General features: G+C 43.7%; 1 protein-coding gene across 7 annotated transcripts in view; it reads right to left on the reverse strand.

Annotated features, from left to right (window-relative positions):
• The window catches only part of ABLIM1 (actin binding LIM protein 1), a 399,253-nt gene that overhangs the window by 109,536 nt on the left and 261,731 nt on the right, over positions 1-27,986 (reverse strand). For all 7 annotated transcript variants that reach the window (XM_007964167.3, XM_038009583.2, XM_073019388.1 and 4 more), the window contains 2 exons: positions 10,006-10,132; positions 7,364-7,457 (listed from right to left, as the gene is read on the reverse strand). In XM_007964167.3, the coding sequence (XP_007962358.3) occupies positions 7,364-7,457; positions 10,006-10,132 (221 nt within the window). The remainder of the gene's footprint in view (positions 1-7,363; positions 7,458-10,005; positions 10,133-27,986) is intronic.

Consider the following 27,986-nt stretch of genomic DNA (forward strand, 5'->3'; position numbering starts at 1 on the left):
GGGATGTAGACCATCTCAACCAATATACTCAGATAACTTGATTTTTTTTTTCCCTTCCATGATCCTCAAAAATATTTGGGTCTACAATTAATTAATTGGATGAAAGCAGGAATTCCTCACAGCACAGTGAGAATGAGAAGAATGCAATTAGCCTTCAGCATGGACACAGGTTATTATTTGTTCCTTGCATGTGTATGATATACACAGAACAAGAAAAGGGGAATCGGCATTTCAACTTCTCTTTTGCAAATTACATCTCTGATGGTGACAGAAAGATTAGATGTCATGCAAGCATCCTGGGATAACCTATGTTTTGCTCACTAGAGAACAGCTTAGCCCAGAACAAGACCTACTCACTGCTTATGATTACTGTAACATAACATACTTAAAATACCTATGCCAAAGAGAAGCAAGGGAACAAGGGCCTCCAATTTATAATGTGAATTTGCCTCAGAAACATCATAAACATTTGCCCCTCAGCTTTGTGAAAAAGCAGTTTTTTAAATCAGTCCAAAAGCAAAACAAAACAGAGCCACCAGTTTTTAATTCCACTGAGAGTCAAGGAAAAGGATTTGGCCGAATCCCACTGTGATTCCATTTCCTTCACTCCAGGAGTTCAGCAGGAGGGGTCTAAAAGCGAGTCTAAATCCTGTCCTGCCGTCCACCAGTTCCAAGTTAACAGATAAGGACAGGGCAGGGTTGCCTCATTGGGCTGACTCAACAGGCATTCCAGGGCCTAGAGGACTTCCCTCGGCTCCATCTGAGGCTCTCTTTCTTATATGGTGGGTGTACAGGCTGTCACAGACACCACTGCACTTTCCCAGAGAGCACAGGCGACACAGTAAATACCATGCGACACAAGGACAGGTGCCACCAGCCCGCCCGGAAAGACCAGATAAGCCCAGGCCCATTGATTTCTGGGTGCAGTGATGTGAGGAAAGGGAAATTGTGGGACTCAGAGCCCCACCCTCTCCCTCTGTGGTCAGAATGCACGTAAGACAACTTGCCTTTCAGGGAAGAGAACAAAAGAATACTCCCGTGCAGCCTGGCAGGTGCCTGCTCAGGGAAGTACCACTCTGCAGTGTGGGACGAGGGCTGAGCACCTTTGTCCTGAGTGAACCAGTGCAGTGCTCCGTGCACACAGGCAGCCCCTGGGGGCACAGGAATTGCACAAGACAGCTTGAGAGGCCAAGAGAAAGTCAAGCCCACCCTTCGTTAGTCTGTTGGTAAAACAGCCCAAGACTAGGGGAAGAATGTGTGGGATAAACCCTTTTCCTTTACCCTCCAGACTTCTGTTTTCAGTTTGACATTTGCTTTTTTTCCCAAACACTTGTCAAGAATAAATTCAACCTCTATCTAATCCAAAGAGGTATGGGGTGGGGCATGGTGGCTCACGCCTGTAATCCCAGCACTTTGGGAGGCCAAGGCGGGCAGATCACCTGAGGTCAGGAGTTCAAGAGCAGCCTGGCCAACGTGGCAAAATCCCATCTCTACTAAAAACACAAAAATTAACTGGGCATGGTGGTGTGTGCCTGTAATACCAGCTATTTAGGAGGCTGAGACAGGAGAATCGCTCGAACCCAGGAGGTGGGGGTTGCAGTGAGCTGAGATTACACCACTGCACTCCAGCCTGGGCAACAGAGCAAGACTCTGTCTCAAACAACAACAACAACAACAATGAGGTATGGGAAGTATTACGTAAGAGTGTGGTGTTCCAGAGAAGATTCCACATCTTAAGAAAGCACCATCAAAAACAATCTACTTTTAGCTATGTGCCTAGAGATGGTTATACCTTTGTAAAGAGAGACCAAGAAACTCAGTTGCTGTCTTACTTAAATTTAGGGTTGGAGATATAAGACTAACCCCCTTAGGAATTTTGGAGTCCTTACTTGATTGCACCCACCATGAGCTGCCTTCATTTTGAAACTAGCTGTTGCTGTTGATAATAACAACCATTTTGTTGCTGTTTCTTTTCTTTATGAGGTTAGCAGGTAACCACCTGTACCCTGGAAAGGATGTCTGCTGGAGTGAGAGCTCTCCTAGAGCTATCTACCAAAGATGGGAAGAAATGCATTCCAAAGAGATGCCCCACTCCCCCATGACATTAGTGACCTAAGTCTGAAGTCTCTTGCAGCTTCCTGTTACCATTAGGCTGTTAGGCAGAAAGGAGGTGCGGGCAAGGGAAGGGGGAGGAGGAGGGGAGAAGGAAGGGGGAGGAAGGCTTGCTTCAGAGAAGTTTGGAGAAAAGATGGCAAGAGCAAACTCAAGTATCTCACGCTAATTTGCCCCTATACTTCTTAATTAGGAGGCAGGTTGTAAATATCTTCAGTCCTCTCCTAAATTTATAAGTTAATCAGCAGAAGCATTTGAAGATGTACCATTTATAGCAAGATCTCCCTAAAAAGAGAATCTTGCTGTCGAAAACAAAACTGAAAGCAAGTGACGAGAAATCAAGCTACAATTTGAGTGTAGGCTCTATGCTGAGTGCTACGTGCTGGTTTCCAGAAAAAAATAACCATTGACTCTGTCTGATTCCTTACAGCCAAGACATGAGAATTCTAGAACTCAGATCTTTAGAGCTGAAGTGACTCCAGGAGGTCTAGCAGGCTAAGTCTTGGAATTACATGCATATTTTCAATTCTTGCACTTAAAGAAAAGAAAACTGAGGCTCAAAGAAGTGGCAATTCTTGCCCAAGGACCCCCAGCTGGTGAGTACAGATTCAAATTGGCTGCCACCCAGAGCCTTTTCACTGACCCACTGGTGCTCAGGCTCACCTCCCCACCCCTTCAAGCTGATGTGATTTTCCGGGATTACAAGGATTAAGGAATGACAGAGACAGAGAGAACTTGAGGGCTGCTGGAGGTTACATGCCAGTCCCTTTATCTGGGAAATGAAGACAGCCTCAAGAGGCTGAACAACCTGCCCCAAGTCACTCAGGAATGAGTGACACAGCCAGACCTGGAGCGTCTCTTCTCTATCATTGTCCAGTGACCTTTGTCTTTCTCAAAGGTCCCTCAGGTGTCTGATGGCATCTCTGGTGACACCACACTAGAGAGGCCTTTGGGTCCTCTTAGGGCTCAGTGAGTGTTAAATTAAAACCACACAGGGTCTGCAGGCCTCGCTGGGATGATATTTGTGTGATTTCCCAGGCTTACTTGAGCGGGTTGAATGGTGACCTGATCGTCACCAAAAGAGACTCCATATCAAATCCATGGAACCTGTGAATGCTGGCTTATTTGGGAGAAGGGTCTTTGTAGATGTAACTAAGTGAAGGATCTTGAGATGGGGAGGTCATCTTGGATTATCTGGGTGGGCCTTGAATCCAGTGACAAGTGCCTTTACAGGAAAGAGGCAGAGGGAACTGTAACAGAGAAAAGGAGACAACACGGAATAGGCGGCCATGTGAAGACAAAGCAGAGACTGGGAGGCTGCCACAACCTAAGGAACATGCAGAGCCATCAGAAACTGGGAGAGGCGAGGAAAGGCCCTTCCCCAGAGCCTTCAGAGACAGCACGGCCCCGCCGCACCTTGCTTTCAGACGTCTAACCTCAAGAACCGAGAGAACTCAGTTTAAGAACTAACCTCAAGAACCTCAAGAGCTGTTAAAGCTTGTTGTTTTAAGCCACCGCTGCTGCAGCTGACACAGAAAACTAATACATTTGTAAAGGGATAAAATAAATTTATCTGTGGATAAAATAAATATAAAAAACCACAAAAACCCAAGGTTCACAGTATTTACAAAAATCCACCATCATAAAATTTCACCACCACCAAGACCCAAGCGTGAGAGGCCGAGGGAGGAGTGTGTGGAGACCGCCCTGCTTTGTGTTGGTAACCAAGCCAAACTGACTCACAAGCTGTCACACGTCAGCGTGATAACCCTGCAGGACATTTTTCTAGCTCACACGCCCATCTGAGGACTACATCTGCTGGATGGATTCTGAATCTGAGGCTGAACATGGTGCAAACTACTCCCAGACGTCTCAACTCTGAAAGTCCCAAATGGAAAGTCTCCAAGTCTTAAGCCTCACAAAACGGCCTTCACAGAAACCTGAAGCCAATTTGAGAAGAGGCCTCTGCAGCCACAGTGAAAGCCAGATGACTCAGGTCTTGAAGGAGAAAACAGAGTAAGCAGATGTTTCTTCCAAACGGCATGTTCTTGGATCTAGTTTTATTTTAGATTTTCTTCCCCACAGCTGTCGAGCTAAATCTGAAGGGTATCAACGCGCACGCGCACACACACACACACTCAGACACACACACACACACTCAGACACACACACACAGAGCCCTTTTCCCTCCCCAACATGTTTTGGGGGAACACAGCTCCACATGTGGACTAAGAAGACTGCAAACATGGCTGTCACAAATGTGGGGACCGCGTTCAGTGTTTTCTCGCCTCTCTTTGTACAGTTGGACATCTAGGAAATCATTCTGATGTTCTATTTTTTTATTTTTATTTTTTTAAATGAGGGCCAGGCTTGGTTGCTCATGCCTGTAATCTCAGCACTTTGGGAGGCTGAGGCGAGAGGACTGCCTGAGACCAGGAGTTAGAGAGCAGCCTGGACAATAGAATGAGACTCCCATGCTTTACAAAAAATAACAAAATTAGGTGGGTGTGATGGCATGCACCTGTAGTCCCAGCTACTCAGGGAGCTGTGGCAGGAGGATAGCTTGAGCCCAGAAGTTCAAAGTTGCAGTGAGGTATGATTGTACCACTGCACTCCAGCCTGGGCAACAGAGCAAAACCCTGTCTCTTAAAAAAATAAAAAAAGAAAAGAAAAGAAGATGATGACAATGAAGAAGGAAGAAGGAAGAAAGAAGAAAGAAGTTAGAAGGAAGAAAGGAGGAAGGAGGAGGGAGAAGTGAGAAGGGAGGAAGAGGGAAGAGGAGAGAGGAGGAGGAGAAGAAGGAGGAGGAGGAAGGAGGAAGGAGGAGGAAGAAGAAGAAACAAGAAAAAGAAGAAAGAAGGAAGAGGAGGAGAAGGAAATTTCCAAGTTGCTCCCAACTCAACAGGTTTATTTCAGTCCTCCACAAGAGATCAAACTCAGGAACCCCATGGGAAATGGTGTCAGGCCCCAGTCAGGGCACTTCTGAGAAGAGCTCTCTGGGGAGGGATGAGGGATGGACTCAGGGCCAGGAGGGGAGGCACCGACCATTGCATTGTGCTCTGAGCACTGTGATGGGACTGCTCGGACTCCAAGTTCCCCTTCAGGTGGGTCCCATCCATCTTCTCCAACAGCCTTCCTGGGAATATGCTTCTTTCTTCCTGGTCAAGACACTAGTTTTGAAGTGTCCTTGGGTCAATAATTAAAGCTTTATTGGAAAGGCTATGAGAGAACTCTTTCCACCCTTCCTGTGTGTGCAGAGGGTGGGGGCCCATTTCTCAGGCTCCACTCCAGCCAGCGCCACCATCGTTTTGTGCCCAGAGTTCTGTAGTAGCCTCCTAGCTGTTCTGTCTCCACCTCAACTCCCTTCCCAGTCATTTAAAAAAAACATCTGAGCTGAAATGCACGTACCATAAAATTAACCATTTTAAAGTGAACAATTCAGTGGCACTTAGTACATTCATTCACAATGCTATGCAACCACCTCCTCTATCTAATTCCAAAATATTTTTATCACCCCAAAAGGAAATCCTGTATCCGTAAAGCAGTAATTTCCTATTTCCCCTTCCCCCAGCCCTTGGCAACTACCAATCTGCTTTCTATCTGTATGGATTTGCCTATTCTAGATATTTTATGTAAATGGCATCATAAAATATGTGGCCTTTTGTGGCTGGTTTCTTTGACTTAGTATGTTCTAAAGGCTCATCCTGTGGCAGGCAGCACTGCTGCAAGGCTGGATGACATTCCACTAGACGGATACACCATGTGTTGTTATCCATTCACCTGCTGATGGACTTTGGGATGTTTCTACCTTCCGGCTGATGTGAATAGTGCTGCTGTGAACATGTGTGTATATAGATTTGAGAACTCTCATACGTTCTTTACACAACAACCTGGTCTAATCACATGACACTCCAGCTACAAGTAGTTCAATGGCTTCCCACCGCTTTTAGGGTAACACCCAAACTCCAGAATGTGACTCTTGGGACCCTGCCCACTTCTCCGGCATCATCTGTCACATCCGTGCTCCTGCCCAGCTGACGTTTCTTATGTATGCCGTGCTTTTCCTCACCTCTGAGCCCCTGCAGGTGTTGTTCCCTTTTCCCAAAACCCTCTTCCTCGGGCTAAGAGGCAACTGCATTTGACCACAATCACACCCTTCTCTCCCAAGTGCAATCAGCTGCCCAGGTCCCAGCACACAGCCAATGCTGGCCCCTCTGTGCTTCGTGGAAAGGGCTTACAGTGGGATTTAGGGGGCTACGCTGGACCTTTGCTGTGAAACCCACGGAAGAGACAGTGCAGCCCAGAAACACCCTGGTGGGGGTGCCTTGGATCTGTGTCTGTGTCTCTGAAACGTGCCCTGCTGGGAAGGTGGAACATGGCTCTGCGGATTCAGCAGCCTGGTGCCTGACTAAGCACGGTGACAAGCTGCAGGACCTGTAGTCATCCCCCTAGTTGTGAGGCTTCCTGATCCACCTCTGCTTGGGTCATACTCTCTACCCTGGCAGGTGGGCCACAGATGAGGCAGTCTTACTTTTTCCTTGGACCTGGCTGACACCCCACAGGCCTGGGAGAAGTAGGGTAGCGACTCCTTCTGAACTCTGGCCCCAGAATTCTGTGTCTCACCCCAGAGGAACTGGCTCAGCCCAGAGGCAGAAGCCTGTGTGGCAGCTGCTGAGAAAGCAGGAAGAAAGCTCCCCAGCTGGAGGCGGTGGCACCTGAACTTGACAGGCTTCAGCTCAGCCCTGGCTACGGGGTGCTCTGGGTCACACAGGATGTGGTTTTTGAAGGCTGGGGAAGCCAATGCCTCTACCTTTCCCCTACCCTTCCTTTCTTAGCTTCCATTCTGAGCCTCTGCTCCCTGAATCTGCACACGCCCAGAAATGCACGCATACACACATGCACACACGCACACATGGATGTATACACACAATTTCACATCCTCTTCATTTACTCTTGTCTAACTTCTAAAAATGAAAATGGTCTAATATAGCCTCTCCTACATAACTCCCACCAGAACCTTTATCATTCTTTTTTTTTTTTTCCTTTGCAAATTCTCCATCATTCTAATTTCCACGTGAGCCTTTGAGGAGAGTGCAGCACCGTAATTCCCAAAGACAGTCACCTGCGACTATTTTCTTTCTCCACAGGTAAAAAAAAATGGAGGAGGCGGGAAAGGGTCCCCATCTTGTGTGTTTCTGAGGGCCGCTGAGGAAGATGGCGGTCGCTGTGAGGGAGCCGGTCTGCCACTTACCTCCAGGACTTTCCCTGTGATAAATTGGTGACATGCCTCACATTTCACCCCAAAGAGTCCCTGGTAGTCCTTTTCGCAGTACGGGGCACCATCCCTGCAAGACAAAAGCGTGTTCAGCTCCTGAGGAGGTGGCCAGGGGCTGGAGAAGACACCAAAACCACATTTCTCCAAGGTCTTTCCACAGAAGGGCAGGACATATTTTCTCCCGCCCAGCGTTCACATGCCTGGTAATCCAGTCAGACGTGGCCAGACATGATCAAAACCACAAGCAAAATGATCCAGAGAGCGCTCTGTGGCTCTCGGTGCCACACGGGCAAAACGGCCATGTCGTCATATGATCACCCTTGTTGATTTTGTACTGTCTCAGAGCTAACGAGCAGAAAGCCTGGCAGCATTCTCTCTCCACAGGACCCCTGGGTGTGGAGGAGCACTGAGCCCACTGGGCCCACATAACAATATTTAATAAACCAGAGAAAGAATGGTATTAATGAACCTGAAGAAGATACTGGCAAATCAATAGGCAATATCACACCTGAAGGCAAAACACTAGAGACAATTTCATTAAAACCACAATAAAGGCAAACCTATAAAATATTGTTAATGTATATAATACATATATTTAATAATATGACACTGAGGCCAGGCACAGTGGCTTATGCCTGTAGTCCCAGCACTTTGGGAGGCCAAGGTGGGTGGATCAGCTGAGGTCAGGAGTTTGAGACCAGTCTGGCCAACACGGGAAGCCCTGTTTCTACTAAAGAAAATACAAAAATTAGCCAGGTGTGGTGGCGCACAGCTGTAAATCCCAGCTACTCAGGAGGCTGAGGCAGGAGAATTACTTGAACCCAGGAGGCGGAGGTTGCAGTGAGCCAAGATCACGCCATTGCAATCCAGCCTGGGTGACAGCATGAGACCCAATCTCCAAAAAAAAAAAAAGAAAAAGAAAAAGAGAAAAAGAACACTGAGCTCATCAGATGTGGGCTCAGCGTTCATCCCCCCACCACAAGGGGCCCACATGCCAGACTACAGCCTCTGAACAGCCTCCAGACACCACCTCCTCAGCTCTCAGGAGGTCTCCGGGGCCCATGGCTGCCTCCTCCATTTACCTTGGAGCACAGGAAAAGTATTATATCCTGTGTGTGATTGCATGGTAAAGCTATAGAGTGCCACTCTAGACTGCCAAGTTACCCACCACTGCACAGTTTGCAATGTTCCGTTAGAAGCCAGGCACCTGTCTTCTTACTTTGTCCATCATGGTCACCTGAAGAGCTTCTTGCCTTTTCTTTCTTTCTTTCTTTTTTTTTTTAAGACAGAGTCTGGCTCTGTTGCCAGGCTGGAGTGCAGTGGCGCGATCTCAGCTCACTGCAACCTCCGCCTCCTGGGTTCAAGCAATTCTCCTGCCTCACCCTCCCAAGTAGCTGGGGTTGTAGGTGCCTGATACCACACCCGGCTCCTTTTTTGTATTTTTAGTAGAGACGGGTTTCACTATATTGGCCAGGCTGGTCTCGAACTCTCAACCTCAGGTGATCCACCTGCCTCGGCCTCCCAAAGTGCTGGGATTACAGGCATGAGCCACCGCACCCAGCCTTCTTGCCCTTTCAATGCAGGTGTTTCAGCTTTACCCTGGACCTGTAGAATCAGATTTCTAGCGGGTGGGGCCCAAGCAACCTTTTGTTTGTTTGTTTCACTATATTTTTAAAGTACATTCATTAGTATTTTTGAATAGGTGATTTCATGTGGCTGGGGAAATGAATGAATGAATGAATGAATGAATGTATTTGTTTATTTTTTTAGACAGTCTCACTCAGTTGCCCTGGCTGGGGTGCAATGGTGCGATAATAGCTCACTGCAGCCTTGATCTCCTGGGCTCAAGCGATCTTCCCACCTCAGACTCCCAAGTAGCTGGGACTACAGGCATGTGCCACCATGCCTGGCTTATTTATTTATTTATTTATTTATTTATTTATATTAGTAGAGATGAGGTCTCGCTATGTTGCTCAGGCTGGTCTCGAACTCCTGAGCTCAAGTGATCCTCCCACCTTGGCCTCTCAAGTGTTGAGATTACAAGTGTGAGCCACTGCGCCCAGCAGAAAAGTTTTTTTTGAGGCATAAAAAGGCATACAGTGGAAAATTTCCCCTCATTGCCAGGCTACATTTGTTTTTTTAAAAAACCCTCACTTCCTTAACTGTAGCTATTATCCACTGTTATTGAACATGAGCCCATTTCCTGGCAGGCTGTTTTGTGCACAGTCCTAAAGGGCTGACAACCTAGGCTTTGCGTGTTTTGGGGGGTCGTCTATAAATGTACTCCAGCCCTGGAAGGAGGACAAAGCCTTACTAGCTACTCATAGGAGAATGAATAGCAACAGGGAAATTATTAAATGCTTAATTGGTGATGACATACAGTATAACACTGTCATTGTTAAATCCGGCAATGATTAACATTTCATTAGGTTTATAGTAGCCAAAGCAGAAGAATACAATTCTTTTCAAAAGTTTTATAGCAACAAGTTCATTCTGACGGCAGGATGTGAACAATTTCAGCACCTTTGACAGCATGGGGCCCCTGAGACCAGGACCTGCAGAAGAACCACAACGCCTGGTGCCCACTGAAAGGAACGCGTGCCCGCACCCAGCCTTACTTGCTGATGTACTCCCCGGTGAGGACCTTCCCGCAGGACTTGCATTTAAAGCACCCCAAGTGCCACTGCTTATCCAGCGCCAGCAGTGCCTGCCCATTCTTGATATCTCTTCCACAGCCGGCACAATCTGAAAAAGAGCAGCCACCAGTGGTTACTATACATTTCCTTTGCTAAATCCAAGCAGGCAGCCCAATTTCAACCCCACTGTGTGCCTATCATGCACTCAATCAATATTTACTCAAGCACCATCTCAGGTCAGTTTCTTTCCCTACACAAAATCTTTCTCGGTGAAGTCTCGCAGGCTGTGTCCTTGGAAGGACACAGCATGGAAGCTTCATGAACGTCCGTGGATCTAAGAGGATGGGTGTCCTTCACCCATCTGCTTACTTGGGGTTTTTTAATGCACCGTCTGAGCTACAGATCACACAGAGAATATTTAATTATAGTGTCTTGGCTGTGATTTTAAGAAAGTACTCATAGGCATTTATTAATTGAGGCACTGTGAACAACTCAGCACTTTATGCTGATGCCTCGCCTAACACTATATACGTGATTACTCCTGGAAGGCTGCCCGTAAATCTCATTTTTGTAAATGGGACCCTACTTCCTTATCAACCCAAACTAGCCTTTCAAAGATTTGTGATCATCAGTTAAATGGCTCTTAATTCCTTAGCTTTCAATTCTCCTTGGCAGGCTCCTGGAAGGATAATAAAAGAGAAATTATTTCTTCATAGTAAAGAGTGTGGGCCTGGAATAAGACATCCCAGTCCTGAACCCCAGCTAACTCCTTGTTGGCTAGCTATGTGATCAAGGCAAGTTACATCCTTTTGAAGCCTGGGTTTCTTCTTAGGGAAGTGGGAATGTTGTCAGCACCTGGTCTCAGGCCTCTGATGAGGATTCAGGGCATTTAATAGATTTAGCAGTAGATGGCACATTGGAAGTGACCAGAAACATTTGCTATTATTACAATTGCCATAATTAATCTGATTATTGACTGCTTCATTCTGTTAGGGAAGTTGGGTATTTAAAAGAACCCAGAAGACTATAAAGTGGTGCAACCTTTCTGGAAAGCAACTTCAACATCTACAGACATTTTCCAAATCAATGTACCTGAGAGAATGAAAGCAAGCACGTGTCAGGTTGGCCACGGTGTTCCCAACTGATCATACGGAACACACACAGAATAAAGCCATGTCCTGGCAAGGCCACTTAGTGGCCGGGTTTGGACCAAGACAGAGACGAGGCCACTTGGTAACCCAAAGTGATGAAACAGCCCCCTCTTCTGACCACATCCATGACTGCCACTGCTTTCCTAATGATGCTTCTAGCCCAACTTTAATTCTCTGACCATCCAGAAAAACCTAAGAGACCCAATCGCTGACCTGGCCCTGCTTCTTGACAATGCTTAACCTAGAACTGCTTCTGCTCCTTTGAATCTTCTTTAAAATTACCTAGCACATGGGCTGGGTGCGGTGTCACAAGCCTACAGTCCCAGAACTTTAGGAGGCCGAGGTGGATGGATCACCTGAGGTCAGGAGTTCAAGATCAGCCTGACGTAACATGGTGAAACCTCGTCTCTACTAAATACAAAAAATTAGCCGGGCGTGGTGGCGGATGCCTGTAATCCCAGCTACTCAGGAGGCTGAGGCAGAATTGCTTGAACCTGGGAGGCAGAGGTTGCAGTGAGCTGAGATCGTGCCATTGCACTCCAGGCTGGGCAACAAGAACGAAGCTCCATTTCAATAAATAAATAAAGAAATAAAATAAAATAACCCAGCACAAGCCCAAATGCTGTGAAAACTCCTCCAAACTGCACCCAGAGTGGGCTCACGATTCCTCTAGCTTCCCTATTGCTGTAGCTAGTTAAATAAACTTGACCCGCTCTTTTTTTTTTTTTTTTTTTTTTTTTGATAACGTGTATTTTTAGTGATCTTGATCAGTGGGTGTTCACATAACCTTGAGATCCAGTAATTATTTTAGGTCTAAGATTTTATTCTACAAATATATTTGCAAAAGCGCGTATGTGCACGCATATATTCCCTACAGCATTTCCCTAACGACAAAAACTGGGAGTAGGCGATATGGACATCAGCGAAGGGCCAGTTAAATAAATTACAGTGTAGTCGATAATGGAATACTATGTGCTGTTCAAAAGAACGAGGCGGATTTGTGCTCTGGCATGGAAAGATGTTCAAAATAGATCAAGTTAAAAAAAGCAGGCCATAGAACAGTAAGCATAGCATAAGCCCATTCATAAAAAAGTAGTAAAGAAAATGGTGTGTGTGTCCTAGTCCCAGAATAGAACATTTCTGGGGGAAAACATTAAAAATTCTGAAGAAACTTTCCTCTCTGGAGGAGGACTTTACTGTTTAACTTCACATCCCCTGTGTTGTTTGAATTTTTAAACCATGATAATGTAAAAAATTTGACTATTTATAACATTTAAAAATATAAGTTCTGAATACTGCAAATTAGAATTTCTTAATGTATAGCTCATTATCTAATACACATATGAGTGTGTATTAGAAGGTCATTCACACATGAGTATATGTTAGATGGTCACAAACGATTACGCATTTTTTAAAAGCTGGGGTTTATAATAATTCCAACACCTGACCAAAATTTTTATAAAAGGAATTTCCCATCTGGTAATTTACTATAAAGATAAAAATGGAAGGCCATGATATTTGTTTAAAAACATAATTTTTAAAGGTTAGGAGCACAGTATGGATATAAGAAAATTGATAGTTTTTTTAAAAAAGACTATTTTTAGAGCAGGTGTAGGTTCACAGCAAAACTGAGCAGAAGGTACAGAGATTTCTGATACAACCCCAGTCCCTACCCGTGACAGCCTCCCCCGTTAGCAACATCCCCCAACAGAGTGGAACCGTTGTTACAATTAATGAACCGACATTGACACATCATGATAGCCCAGAGTCCACAGTTTACATTAGGGTTCAGTCTTGATGTTGGACATTCTGAGTTTGGACAAAGATATAATGACATGTACCCGCTATTATAGTATCATACACAGTAGTGTCACTACCCTAAAAACTCTGCACCCCGCCTTTTCACCCTCCTTCCTCCTAACTCCTGGAAACCACTGATCACTTCACCGTCTACACAGTTTTGCCTTTTACAGGATGAAATGGACAGTTTTTTAATCCAAGTCTAACTGAAATTTTTCTTTATTCTTCTAATTACATAATTCCCACTAGGTGGCAGCAAAGATTTAAATAATAAGGAAGCTGCTGCTCAATAGAATTTTTAAAGGCGAAAATCAACTTTCAGAGATGGCTTTTCATTTTTGCAAATAACACTGGACGGGCTCAAGGAGGTTGACAGAGTTGTTTGCAGTCTCCCTGCTGCACCAACAGTGAGGTCCAGGGAGGTGGATGGTGTGGGGAAGGCAGGGCGGCATGGGCTTTGCTGTCAGGAAGACTTGAGCAAGCTACTCTCTCCAAACCCTCATTTCTTCATCTGTAAAATGCTGACAACAGCCATTGCCTAGGCTGCTATAAGGAAGAAAAGAGATCATGCACTGTAAAGTGTTTTGCATAATACAATGCTTGGTACATAGGAGCCTCTCAATAGACTACCATTTTCCTTGGTTGGGGGCAGAGTTAGGTCTTGGGCTCTTTACAAGCACCTCAGTGCCCAGACATCCCAGAGCTGTGAAAGAAGCAAACACACAACTTGAAAATAAAAACCACTGTTAGGGGATAGAAAGTCTTGAGGGCTTGGCCTGCAGTCAATCAGAGGCTGAAGTGGAGTTACACCCTATACAAACGAAGGATTGGCCCACAGCCAATCAGAGGCTGAAGGGGAGTTACACTCTATGCAAATGAAGGATTGGCCCACAGCCAATCAGAGGCTGAAGGGGAGTTACTCCCTATACGAATGAAGGATTGGCCCACAGCCAATCAGAGGCTGAAGTGGAAACTTGACCTGCAACTAATCAGAGGCTGAAGTGAAGGACTGGTCCATGACCAATCAGAGACTGAAGTTTTCCTTTTGGTTTAATTCTAAGAAGTCAGCCGCAGGTTCACCTTAGGCTCCCAGTCTCTAGACTCAGTTTTCCTGCCTCGCTACTATGATCATTCTGCACTGAGGGCTTTTTAGAATCAAGTACCATGTGAGGGCTTTGTAAACATGGTACCATTTAGTCTTCACAATAATTCTAGTTAAAGTGCCCTGCAGACCGGAAGCCCTCTGACTTCACAAGTGGTGTCTATGCCACTCAGATCTTCTGTGCCCTGCATGGTGCCTCATGGGGAACAGCCACACTACATGTTTCATAGAAAAATATTCACTGAATGCTTAAAGCCAGCCAGCTGGTAAGGTTGGGCTGGAAGTAAAGGCTAGGGTTAAGCCTCCTTCCTGCCAAACCTTAAGATACAAATCAAGCAAATCAACAAAGAGCATCACCTAGATAAGAGAATATCAGCCCACGTCAGAATCCTGACCGGAAGTATTCTGGTGTATTTCACAGAGCCTACCCACTCCTGTCTGGACAAAGCCATGGTCTTCACTCCAGCCTGACATTGTGCTGGAGAGAGTGGAAAAGATGCAGAGACAAAAGGTTCGTGCTGGATTGCTCACTCCTTCCACGCTCACTCCAACTAAGCTCTTTCATAAAGAACAAAATGTCCTACTCTCTATCTTCATGTTTTTCAGCTGTTGAGAAAATTGTTTCCACATCACTGAAGCAGCTGCCGATAAATATAGAAAGCTGGTGATTGGCACTGGAATTATTGCCAACGTCAGAAATAGGTGAATATGCAGTGGCATCGAGGAAATAAAACCCACGAGCAACTCTCCAGTGTCCTACCCAGGAAAAATAATGACCTAATGTGGAAAAAAAAAAAAAAAAGAGACAGAGAGAAAAAGCCTGACCTTAAACATTTGACCCTGAGCCCTTCACCCTTGGCAACAAAAGCCAGAAAAAAAGCAGGTATTTGGCTACTCACATCCAGGTTAAATTAACATCCATCTACATAGCCGCTTCCAAATTGGTATCATTTTGTTCAAAGGCAATTAATGTCCTTGACAATAGGGATCTTGCCGGTCACTCTTAATATATTTATTTGTTTATTTATTTATGTATTTTAGCATAGGGCTATGGACACCTGGGCTGCAAAAGTTAAGTGGAAGAAGGGGACATGTTGCTTTCAGGAAAAAAGAAAAGAGATCATGCACTGTAAAGTGTTTTGCATAATACAATGCTTGGTACATAGGAACCACTCAATAGACTCCCTTTTTCCTTGGTTGGGAGCAGAGTTAGGTCTTGGGCTCTTTACAAGCACCTCAGTGCCCAGACATCCCAGAGCTGTGAAAGAAGCAAACACACAACTTGAAAATAAAGACCATTGTTAGGGGATAGAAAGTTAAGAGAGAAGTCATCTCCTGGGCAGCACTTAAGCTTCTCTCAGCCTGGGCACCTATGTTCTCCTTGAGAACTATTTCTACCTTCCTGGAATTTCCCATCTGAGATTAATAAGGGCCCCAAAGATGTCTTACTCTGTGAAGATGCCTCTCTGGAAAAGAAGGCTGAGGGCATGGGGCTAGCTATAAAAAAAGAGAACCATGTGCTAGCTAAATTCTCAGCCACTGCTACCTTCCCACGCCTGCGTGCTTTGAAAGTGCAGTCATTTATAAATGTAGTAATTGCCATTCAGAACAACTACCTAGCCAGGATCAAAGTTTCCAGAATACAGAATGGGACTTTTCCAAGTGTCTTGGAATGTTTGGCTAAAACCTCCAAGTTGAGAACGTTGGGGAGAAGTGTCACCATCTTCCAAAGAAGGGTGCTAGGAATATCCTTGCAGGACTTATCAAAAGATGGTAGACTCTACCTGATGACTATCAACCCTATGGCCTACCCAACTCTAAAATCAGACATTGGAAAACAGAGAGCTGAGAGTCAGCAGGGAGCTCTTCACACAGCAGGAGAGTGGTGTTCCCCAGGATTAGAGGATCCTGCTAGAAGGAGCAACAGCCTCCCCACTTTCTGCTTAGATATTTACTGAGTGGGGAAACTCAGGCCCTACCGCTGCTGTGCCAGCCAAGAGGAGCTTTTGATGTATCCTGGAGCTTGGAAGCATTTATGGACAAAAGTCTGGAGCCTACTGAATCAGGAAGGCAGGAAGCTGGCTGGAGCCACCCTTGATGGCAGGTGAAGGAGAAGACAGAAGTGATTTGGTGTGAACTTCCACTGTTCAGCTCACTGGAGGTGCATGAATGTCCATGGATGGTACCCACACCCAAGCATCTTGATGAGCCCACCTGAAAAAGGTGCCTGCTGAGTAGGAGGGACTTCATTAGTAACAAGCTGTGAGGAGACCATGAGGAGGCAGGGCCTGATTCTGGAAAATGGAGAAGGGTGGGTTGCAAGAGGTTAACCAGAAACTGCACTTTGGTCAAAGAACTCCAAATGTAGCCCCCATCCCCACTAAAAATCTCCAGCCAGTGTTAGCAGAAAGAAGCATGATAACGCCAGTTATATAACACCTTGTCCCATTGAATTCTAATCCCCCACCCCCTGTCCAAGACCCCAAAGGAGCCCCAAAGGACAGAAAGGAGATAAGAAAGACCAGCCTCATTGCAGGTCTCCAATTTGGGTTGGGCCTGACGTAGGAAAGGGTGAAGCTCTGAAATGGATGTGGGAATAAATTTTTAATAGGACTGGACTTTGAAGAGCTGAGAGTGGCAAGAAAGCTATGTAATCTAAGATATCATCAGACTGGGCACAGTGGCTCACACCTTAAATCTTAACACTTTGAGAAGCCACGGCAGGAGGATCATCGCTTGAGGCTAGGAGTTCAAGACCAGCGTAGGCAACATAGTGAGACCCCATCTCTACAGAAAATAAAATAGCCAGGCGTGGCAGTGCTAGAACTGCAAGTCCTAGCTACTTTGGAGGCTGAGGTGGGAGGACTGCTTGAGCCCAAGAGCTCAAGGCTGCAGTGAGCTATAATCACGCCATTGTACTCCAGCCGGTTGACAGAGTGACAAGAGTGAGACCCTGTCTCTAAAAGATAGCATTAAGGTGGAAAAGGGAGCTCTGATGGAGGATAATAAAAGTAGCAATAGGGAAAAATAAGAGTCTTCACTGTTTTGTCCCCCATGTGTCTTGGTGTATTCTACACACCTATTGGGCAACTCACAGCAGTTAAGGATTTTGCAGCCGAAGAGCACTGGAGTCAAATTCCAGCTCTGACACTGAACAGAGGGACCCTGGGCGAACTAGGCAACTACTGGGCTTCATTTTTTTCATCTGTAAAATGAGTAGGTGAGCAATACCTGCTCTTCCAGGCTGCCTAATATGTGTAATCACTGAGCTGAATTTCAGGCACACACATGTAAACACTCGGTGTCTCTACTGTCCTGATACCTGCAATAATCCAACATAACTTACATTTTCTCTTCCCTTTAAAACATTTTAAATGGTCCACTGTCAGCTTCTGGGGAAGGCGTTTTAGATTCTCATAGTTTCATAATCATCATAAGAAAATTAACATCTTGTGTTCTGAAGTTTGCATGTCTGTTATCTCAGTTTGCCCTAGGTCTCCCACTAACCTGGGAGAATAGAGATTATCTGCATTTTACAGACCACAGAATATCTGAGAGCCAGAGGGACTTTATAGACCATCTGATGCAAATGCTTCATTTTACACACAGGAAACTAAGGCCTGGAGTGGGCCCAGGCTTTGCCTACCCAATTAACCACAGAGGACAAATCTTTTCTCAAATGCGCTTGAACCCAAGCTTTGATGCTTACAGGACTGCTCTGACTTTAAACCTCCAATCATGGGTTTGTTTCTCTGGTTCCTGCCTCCTTCATTGTAAAGAGGCAAAAACAGACACTACAGAACAAGAGCATGAGGCGTTCCTTCAAAGGTAAAGACTATATAGAGAACTATTGTGAACTGAATGTAAATCATTACATTAAAAAACCAGGGAGAAATGTTATGCATCTAATCAATGCTTGCTGAGACACTGAGATAACTGAGACTTATAAAATATCCAGAGGGATTTTAAGACAGTTCAGAGGATGTTTTCTTTACTATAACATTTTTTAAATAAAACATTAAAAAAATCGATCTTCAGTATTGAAACTGTTGCTCAGATATGTTCAAGAAAATTCAAGCTTTCCTTTGAATCCTTTTTTACAATAGATTCATTTAAAAAAAGAAAAGAAAAGGAAAAAGTAAAAAAGAGAAACTGTATTTGTCTTAAACTAAAGTACAAAATAAGTTCATGGCTATACACGTGGATGAAAAATAAATAGAAACAAAATCATTTCAGATTTAGGTTGTTATTAATAGAAAATGGAATAAGACTTTGGAGACTTTATAAAATATCCTTTTAATAGACTGTTAACTAGAGTACTTTATCCCTGGCCAGGACTCAAGCTAAGGAGCTCCAAGAAAAAAAATAACAAATTTAAGTGCCAGGGCTTGGGTAAGTTGAGGTCCTGAATTTATGTCATCTTATCTTGTCATTCAATTGTTCCTAGAGAACATGGATTTCCCAATCTTGTGTAATAAAATGGTGGAGGTAGAATGTGGGAGAATACTCATTCTGTCCAAAAGAGAAAGAAGGGGCATAAGAGAAGGGTGACCTGAATGTGGATCAGATTCTGCTAACGAGCTACCTTCAACACAAGCCTTCAACATATTAGCTCAGCCCCTGACATGTGGATTCCACCAAGGGAATCACTGTTTAGAGACATGAGGTGACTGCTCACTTTATGCAGCACAGATAGTTCCAGTCTGCAGGGGTTTCCATCCCTCCATAAGTGTGTCAGTTGCCACCTGTTCTCAGGCTTGAACTGACCACATGCAACTGTGCTACTAGCCTGGCCTTCCTAGGACCATGAGTTTGCAACACATGGATTAAAAAACCCAGACTTTCCTTATGTTATTATTTTTTTTATAAGAGTTGGGCAACAGTTTCAACATCTTTAAGGCAGAAATGATTTAGGCACTTGAAAACCTTTCCTTGACCAAAAAGGCCCCATCATTAGTAGTGATAAGAATGTTGGTCTAGCAAGTGGATATTGTTGAATGTTGACCTTCATCTTCATCCAGGCTGTTCAGTGTTGCCAGGTCCCAAATCAGACACCTAGGAGTTGACAAATATTGACTGGCCACAGTCCATGCTTTTTATTTAAAGCAAGTCACTCAAATGAGTCCACAATTTTCTTTTTTAGCATGTCGTGGCAAACACCATGGGTATGAGGTCAACATAAGAAAGAATAGAGTACAAAACAGAATGTGAAACCGCAATTTGTTAGGCTAAGCACTTTTCAAGGATTATTTTTAAAAACTACTTTTCAGCTTCTGAAATTCTATGCTGCCATTAGCCAGAAAAGCAATACAAGGTCAGAAGACACATACTGGGTGGGGAAATCAAAACATTCATGTGGGTGCAATGTCTTCCCACTCTGGGGAAAAGGGGGTCTCAATGCTATACATATTTTACATCTCGGATTTATGAAAAATGCCTCGATGATTTTGAAAGGCTTATGTGGAGCCTGAGTATGTAACCTTGAACTAGACTTTGCATACTCACCCATGTCCCTCTAGGTCAGTTGCTGACTTTGCTGTCTTAATGGCCATGCTGGACACACTGAAAGCCAGAGCAAGCCTCTGAACTGCTATTTTAAGTGAAGGTTCTTGTTGTCTTTGGAAAACAATTACTGCACAACAAACAAGTTTTAGCAACAGAGTGGCCCATAACAGCAACAGAGGGTCAGCCTTCATCAGGAAAGCAGAAGGCGGGCAGGGCAGCAGCCATTTTCAAGTCCTCTACAACCTGGTATTTGGCAATAAATCCTATCTTTCCTCTGTTTTAAGTATATATCATATACACTTAGAGTTTTAGTTACTTTGGTCATAGTTTTCATAAATAGAGGCCATTGCACATTTTGAATTTCTAATCCTTATTTCTAAACCAGTCCCACAGAGTTCTGTTAGGAATGTTAGGGACTTGAAACTGACCCAACAGTTCCATAGAGAGGATTTTTTTTTTTTTTGGATAAACATAGACATTGGCCCTTCTGGTCTTAAAGCTTGATAGGATAGTTCTTAGCAAACTCTCCTTAAAATGTAACAAGGCCCAAAAATAATTGTTTTATCTGAGTTCCTTTCTCAGAAAAGGACCCTTATGACTCTCAAAAAGAAAATCAAACAACTGAAACTCACTAAATCACCCATCCAGACAATGAGATGCCAGACCCCTCATTCATCATGATTGCTTCCTTACCCCCTCCTTAGTTCCTGTTTCATTACACATTGTTACATTTCTTCTGTACTATATAAATCTCTAATTTTGGAAAGTCAGGGAGATACATTTGAGATTGATCTCCCATCTCCTTGGCTGAAGCACCCGATTAAAGCCTTCTTCCTTGGCAATAATTGTCTCAGTCATTGACTTTCTGTGCAGCGAGCAGCAGGACCTAGACCAAACCCCTGGTGTTTTGGTAACCAATTATCAAGGTCAAGAACCCTTCTCCTTTAGCTAGTACTGGAGTGTTCCCCCACCCGCCATATCCACGACCAGGATGTGAGCAGGAAACTAAAAGGAGTCAGGTTGTTTTCCTTTCCTCTGGATTAACTGATTAACAATTTATTATGCAGGAATCCCATGGCAAATGCTGCTACATATGACGGTGAGCACAAAAGAAATAGAAGATGGTCTGTTGTAGACTTAATACCAACTCAGACCCCATTCCCAGAAGTATTAGAATTGAGAGTCCAAGAACTTCCACTAATGACGTTTGGAGGATGGCTCTGAATGGCCCCCACACCTGCCACTGCAATCAGGGCTGGACTCAATGGCCGATCTGATGAGCCCATGAGGGCTGAATTTCTCAAGGCCTGCTTGGAACAGGGTGAAGGATGCGGGTGCCTTCTAGACAGCAAGTACTCCAGCTACTTGAGAGTATACATTTGTCAAGCAGAACATGTATTTTGAAAGGCTGTTGAAAACCAGCTAGGAGCTGAGAAATTTAATATCTGCTTAAAGACAGGGTCTACTGCCTTGGGTAAGACTCTCTTAAACTGCCTCTCTTCCATTTCTCTGAACAATAAATAGAAATAGCAATAAACCTGTATTTCCTGGGAATGTAACAAAGATTCTTTTATGGGAAATAAAAATACTAGCATAAAACATTAAGACTGTTTTGTCACCTGCTCCAATTTTTAAGGTCCTGTCAGGGAGAACTCGTGTGTGTGTGTGTGTGTGTGTGTGTGTGTGTGTGTGTGTGTGTGTGTGTCTGTATATATGTATGTTTTCAGAACTATAACTAAAAGGAGGTACTACATGTGTAGAATAAACCATTACCCTAATAAGTATATTCTTAACTTCAAAATGACCAGGTAACAATTTCAAAAGTCCAGCTGATGGAGGACAGGCCCAGAGCATCATTGCTTTCCAGTCCCTCCTCCATTGGTCCCATGTGGTTGCTCACATCATTTCTGATGATGTAAACATCATAGGGACTGACTTGAAATCAAAAGTAGAGTTCTCTTTCACCTGAAAATGCCATTTGCATAGCAAGAGGAAAATGGGAAGCTATCAAAACAAAGCCAAGCATCACCCAATCATGGGATGCTCTCAGAAAAGGCGATGGTCACACGGCAACCTTGAAGATTCTGATTTCCAGTCAGGCATGGTGGCACATGCCTATAATCCCAGCTACTCTGGAGGCTGAGGTGGGAGAGTGCTTGAGCCCAGGAGTTTGAGACCAGCTTGGACAACATAGCAAAAACTCATCTCAAAAAAAAAAAAAAAAAAAAAAAAAAAACCAAGAAGAAGAAGAAGAAAGAAAAAAGAAAAATATATTGACTTCCAACTTTCATGGGGGAAAAGTTCTAGCCATGGCTGTAGCGGACAGGGTGTGCTCACCTTGGGGTCTCCCCCTCAGGGCAGGGCAAGTGACCACGCACCTAGCACATGGCTCTACCAGTGCTTCTCTGTGAGCTTGGAGCAGTTCTCCCTTCTGCTTACAAAATATAATCCAGACATGCCTTGCAAACATTATGTGATCCCTGAGCCACAAAGGACTTTGTATCTTTTTGCAGAAAGACAGAACTAACATGGCTGAAGCTTGAAGCCTGTGTTCTCAGCACTGTTCATACTCTTTTTTCTGGAGAGTTTGGCAAATCTGAGGTAAATTTCTACCAGCAGGCTAAGCAACGGCCATATGGTCCTCTGTTCAAATTACGGCCAGCAATAGCAGAAGAAAAGCAATAGAAAAAGGGAAGGATCTAAGAGTGGGAGAGAAAGCAAACAAGAGAGGAAGAAAAGCACCAGATGAACTCTGCTACCAGCTGTCACCTAAGGCCATTCAATGGTGCCCATGCCATAGCCTGCTATGACATAAATACTACTGGGTACCGGCCCAGTAATTTCTGGGATGGGTTAAGAAAACTGGCCACCACTGCTTCCAAGATTTGGGATCATTCTTATCAAACTCCCCTTAAAATGTACCAAGATGCAAAAGGATTAAAAACAAGTACTCAGATATTCATACATGAATGTTCTTTGCAGAACTATTCATAATAGCCCAAGATGGAAATGACCTAAATGCCCATTAACAGATGAATGGCTAAACAGAATGTGATATAGCCATACAATGTAACATTATTCAGCCACAAAAGAAATGAAGTACAGTCATGCGCCACAGAATGATGTTTGGGTCAATGACAGACTGCATACATGACGGTGGTCCCATAAGATTGCAACAGAGCTGAAAAATTTCTGTTGCCTAGTGACACTGTAGCCTCCATAACATGAAGCACAATACATGACCTTTTCTATGTTTAGATATGTTTAGACACTCAAACACTTACCGTGTTACAACTGCCTACAGAATTCAGTACAGTCACATGCTATACAGGTTTGTAGCCTAGGAGCAACAGACTATGCCATATAGCCTCGGTGTTAGTAGTAAGCTACACCATCTAGGTTTGTGTAGTACCCCCTATGAGGTTCACACAACGACAACATCACCTAATGATGCATTTGTCAGCCCAAATCCCTGTTGTTGAGCAACACAACTGCACTGACAAATGGTACAAACTGGATCAACCTTAAAGATCATGATACTAAATAAAGAAGCCAGACACAAAATGCTAATAGTGTATAACTCCATTCATATACAATATCCAGAATAGGCAAGTCCATAGAGACAGAAAGCAGATTGGTAGTTTCTAGGGACTGGGAAAAAGTGGTGGGGAGGGGAGTAACTGCCTAATAGGTACAGGAGTTTTCTTTTGGGGTGATGAAAATGTTTTGGAACTAGATAGAGGGTATGGTTGTACAAAAGCACATTTGTAGTGAATGTACTAAAGACCACTGAAACGTTCACTTTAAAATGGTCAGTTTTATGCCATGTGAATTTCACCTCAATAAAAATAAAATTGTTTCCAGAAAATTTGCTCTTGAGCTGATTTCCCTAATACAGGTGTAAACTTGAACCTGGTGAAGAGGTTTATGATAAATCTTTAACTGGCTGTGTTCACCTAGCATACCTGGGCTCTGGCCAAAGAGGAAATTGTACTTGAGTTCTATGTCAGCTTCTCAGATCCATACTCATTAGCAAACCTCAGCTCATTTACTCTATCCCAAAGATAGGGAGAAGAAAAGAAGGGGCAGAATGTCACTTTCAGTACTTTCATCACGTGAGCTGTCACTTAATACACACATGGCAGAAGGTCACAGCAAGGGCAGGCGCCAGCAAGGCTTTGGAATGAGCCTTTTATTTTATTCTGAAAAATGAACATTATTTTATTTTTAATAGACTTTGCTTTTAAATAGGTAAAATCATAGGCTGAAAAATACACCAAAAATCATTTTCCTTCTCTCCCTGTCTCTTTCCACCCAGTCCTCTCTTTCCCTTCCTAGAGGCAACTACTAATAGCAATTGCTCAAATATCCTTCCAGGAACAATCTGTATAAATATACAATTATAGATATGCAAAGCAGTGCTTTTAAACAGCTAGATTTTTACTGCTACTTAAAAATTAAAATTAAACTGGAAAATGACTGCTGTTCCAACTACTGAAATTCCAGTTCTTTTGATAAGTTTTTAGATGTGGGTTTTATCATGTAGGACCCATAACTGCTGAAACAAAAACAGCAAATAACAAAATGCTGCTAACTTTCCACCTACTGAAAGCACTTTTAAATTAATCCCTGAGTTGTACTCATTCCCTATAAAGCAGGAACTTTTCTTCCTTTCTTGAAACTTAGATAATCCAGGCTCAGGATGAGGGAAAAGATGGATCACTCTGGGATCCTGATGTCTGGGTCATAATTGCTACAGATTTCAGTAGGAAAAATCTGAATATTATTGTTCCTCTTTGCACTATACCTTGTCTCTGCAATGAACCTTTGGCTACTATGTAAGATTCCAAAGCCTCTCAACACCTCTCTCAATATCCAGTAGAACAACATTGAAACTATCACACCAGGTCACCCCTCTTCCAGGTCAGGGGCTGCCTCCCTATATGTTCAGAGAAGTATAGCTGCTCTCCAGTGTTATACTCAAAGTTGAGGAGATTCATTCCCTGACACCTTTACCTTTTCTTAAAAACATGTTTTGATTCTGTTATCAACAAATTTATCAGAAGCAATAACTGCTTCCCCTGTTGTTAAGTAAGGGAAAACACTCGTGAGTGAGAAGAGAAAATGACAGAGAGTTTAAACATGCCAGTATACCTTACTTCTCATGCACGCAAACTACATCTTCATTCAAATAGCAATCGGGCCTCACCATTCAGACCTGGGAGCTGAGATTTACTCCCTCAAAGGCTCTCCTGGGATGGTATCAATTCACTCACTAAATGAACATGTATGTGCTTGCTAGGTACACAGTGCTATTCATTAAAGCCAAAAAAAAAGAAAAAACAAAAACCCAAACAAACAAAAAAACCAGTCCTTACCATTCAGTAGCTGATAGTCTGTTCAGAGAGAGAAATATACCAGGAGGTAACAGGGCTATACGCTAATATTGCTATAATGGAAATCAAAGCACAGCTTTGCCAGGACACACTTGAGCTCACCCCATTGCCAAGCGACCCAAGTAAATTTAAGGGTTTCAGCCTTTTGTGTGACACTCAGAAGAATACATGATTTTGGAAAAGAAGACATGCAAACAAAATACTATGGAAAGAAGTTATGTAAAATTGTGTGCATGTCTGTAGCACTTAGAGCGAAATTCAGAAGAATGTTCACCAAAATGTTAACAGAGGTCACCTCTTGGTGATGGGATTTCAGGTGATCTTTATCTCTTTTGTATGTTTCTGTAATATGTGTGCTGTTTTTCAATGAATACTTAAAACAAGAAGACTGTAATTAGCCTTGTCTAGAGAGAGAGAAAGCTTTGATTCAATTTCCGGAACTTTTATCTAGGACTGTAAGTGCTAGGCCTTGTATAAGAAAGACAGAAGTTTTCATTTTCTTGGTAGTGGAGGTGGGCATGCATGTAAACAATTAAAACGCAATTTGTGATGTGCCAATGGCAGTTTTCTTAGTTGTGACAAATGTATAATAGTAATATAATATGTTAAGTATATAATAGAGAATTTGGCTAATGCCTGTAATCCCAGCACTTTGGGAGGCTGAGGTGGGTTGATTATTTGAGGTCAGGAGTTTGAGACTAGCCTGGCCAACATAGTGAAACCCTATCTCTACAAAAAATACCAAAAAAAAAGAAAGAAAAATTAGCCAGTCATGGCAACACATGCCTGCAGTCCTGGCTACTTGGGAGGCTGATGTGGGAGAATCACCTGAACCTGGCAGGTGGAAGTTGCAGTGAGCCAAGATTGCACCACTGCACTCTAGCCTGGGCGACAGAGAGAGGCTCCGTCTCAAAAAAAAAAAAAAAAAAAATTTAGCTGGCGCCTAGAACAATGCCTGGAACATAGTAGATACTCAATGAGATGTTTGTTGAATGAGGAATAGCATCCTAGATCTTTACAAACATGAGACTTTCATTTATCTTCCTCATCTTTTCCCACAGCCATTACCGGTAGCTACAATCAATGGTCCCCCCAGCCTTGATCCCTGATCCAAAATCAGTGATTTTACATATCACTCTCTCCATCACCACCTTAGTCTTTCTAGAACATTGTTTTCATCTGGTCATCCTCTAGGTTAAAATGATCCTCAGGAACTCCATGTCGCCAAACTCCTCCAGGCCTCCCTGGACCTGGCCTCATTGCTCTATCTTCCAATTTCACTTCTAAAGACACACAGTAACAGTCTTAGTTCTGGGTGGGTTTTCTCATGCATGAGTTTTTTGTTTGTTTGTTTGTTTGTTTTCTGAGACTGAGTCTTGCTCTGGCACTCAGGCTGGAGTGCAGTGGCATGGTCTCGGCTCACTGCAACCTCCGCCTCCCGGGTTCAAGCGGTTCTTTTCCCTTAGCTTCCTGAGTAGCTGGGACTACCGGCATGCGCAAGCACGCCTGATTAACGTTTCTTTTTTTTTTTTTTTTTTTTTTTTTTTTAGTATAGACGAGGTTTCACCATAATGGCCAGGCTTTAGTTTTTCTAACTCCTGACCTCAGGATCCGCCCACCTCAGCCTCCCAAAGTGCTGGGATTATAGGCGTGAGCCACCGCACCCAGCCTCTTAATGGGTTTTACAGGTCCCCTCTCCCCATTTAGACTGCCCTTCCATGAAGTATCTCATGTGGCCATCATAACAACTCTTTGAAGCAGAGATTTTCCATTTATAGACGAGGGCACGGAGTTTCTAAGATATCAAATGACTTGCCCAACCCTACATGACTAGGAAGAGGTAGGATCAGGGTTCAAACCCAGGCACTCTGAAATGCAAAGCCCAATTGTCAACCATTATGCTGTGCCCCTCCCCTTCCCTCCCCTCCCCTCCCCTTCCTTTCCCTTCTTTCTTTCTTTTCTGGTCCTGAGTATCTCTAGCCTCAAGTTCTAGGCTCACAACTTCCTTAAAGAATAATGGTCAACATGTATGTACTTCCTATGTGTCATCAATCTTCTAAGCACTCCATTTTTATTAATCGTCACAACAACTCTATGAGAAAGGAACTACTATTGTTTCCCATTGTATAGGCAAAGAAACAGAGACATAGAAAGATTGATTTCTCAAGGCCACATATCCTTTAAGTGCTAAAGCTGGAATTAGAACCAGCCAAGAACTTGTCCAGAACCCCTACTCTTCAGCAGTTCCCAGCCAGGCCTCCTCTGCCATTGTATCCTATAAGGAGAATGTGTCTAAAGAAGGGGCGGCAGATCTGTTTTTGGAGATGCTGTCATAAAAACTCATCACTATGAGTCAAACTCCAACAATCCATGTGCTACATGTGTGGATGCATTCTTGCCTGTCAGTTTTTATAATGGTAGAAAATATCAAATGAGCAGAGAAAGGCAGCTGTCATGACCAGCAGAGTGACAAAAGCAGAGTCACAAAATGTGGGAACTGCTCTCCAAGAAAATTCAGAAATCAATGCCTGAACAGTAAATTACTGTTTTATAAGTACACAGCACTTTATTTGCTCATGTAATCCTACAATGTAGGGATCTATGACCACCTCATTTCACAGATGAGGAAGTGGAGGATGGGGAAGTAAAGAGGTTGCTAGTAAGTGGAAGAGCCAGGACCTGACCCTAGGTACTCAGAAACCAGGGCAGATCTTCCCTACGCTCCCTTGGCGGACAGTTATCACTCAACCTGACAATGATATTTTTTTTAGAGAGAACATAAAGATAAAAGAAAGTTATCTCACATGTATTAAGGGCTACTGGACTAAATAGAAAAGTAAAATAATTGGAAATGTCTGCTTCCCCTTTGGAAACATGCACGTGATGTTTTATCTGAAATTTCTTTTTTTCTTTTTTTTTTTTTTGAGACAGTCTCGATCTGTCACCCAGGCTGGAGTGCAGACGCCCGACACCACGCCCGGCTAATTTTTGTATTTTTAGTAGAGATGG

The sequence above is a fragment of the Chlorocebus sabaeus genome, chromosome 9 (assembly GCF_047675955.1).
Source record: "Chlorocebus sabaeus isolate Y175 chromosome 9, mChlSab1.0.hap1, whole genome shotgun sequence".
In the NCBI taxonomy this organism is placed as follows: domain Eukaryota; kingdom Metazoa; phylum Chordata; class Mammalia; order Primates; family Cercopithecidae; genus Chlorocebus; species Chlorocebus sabaeus.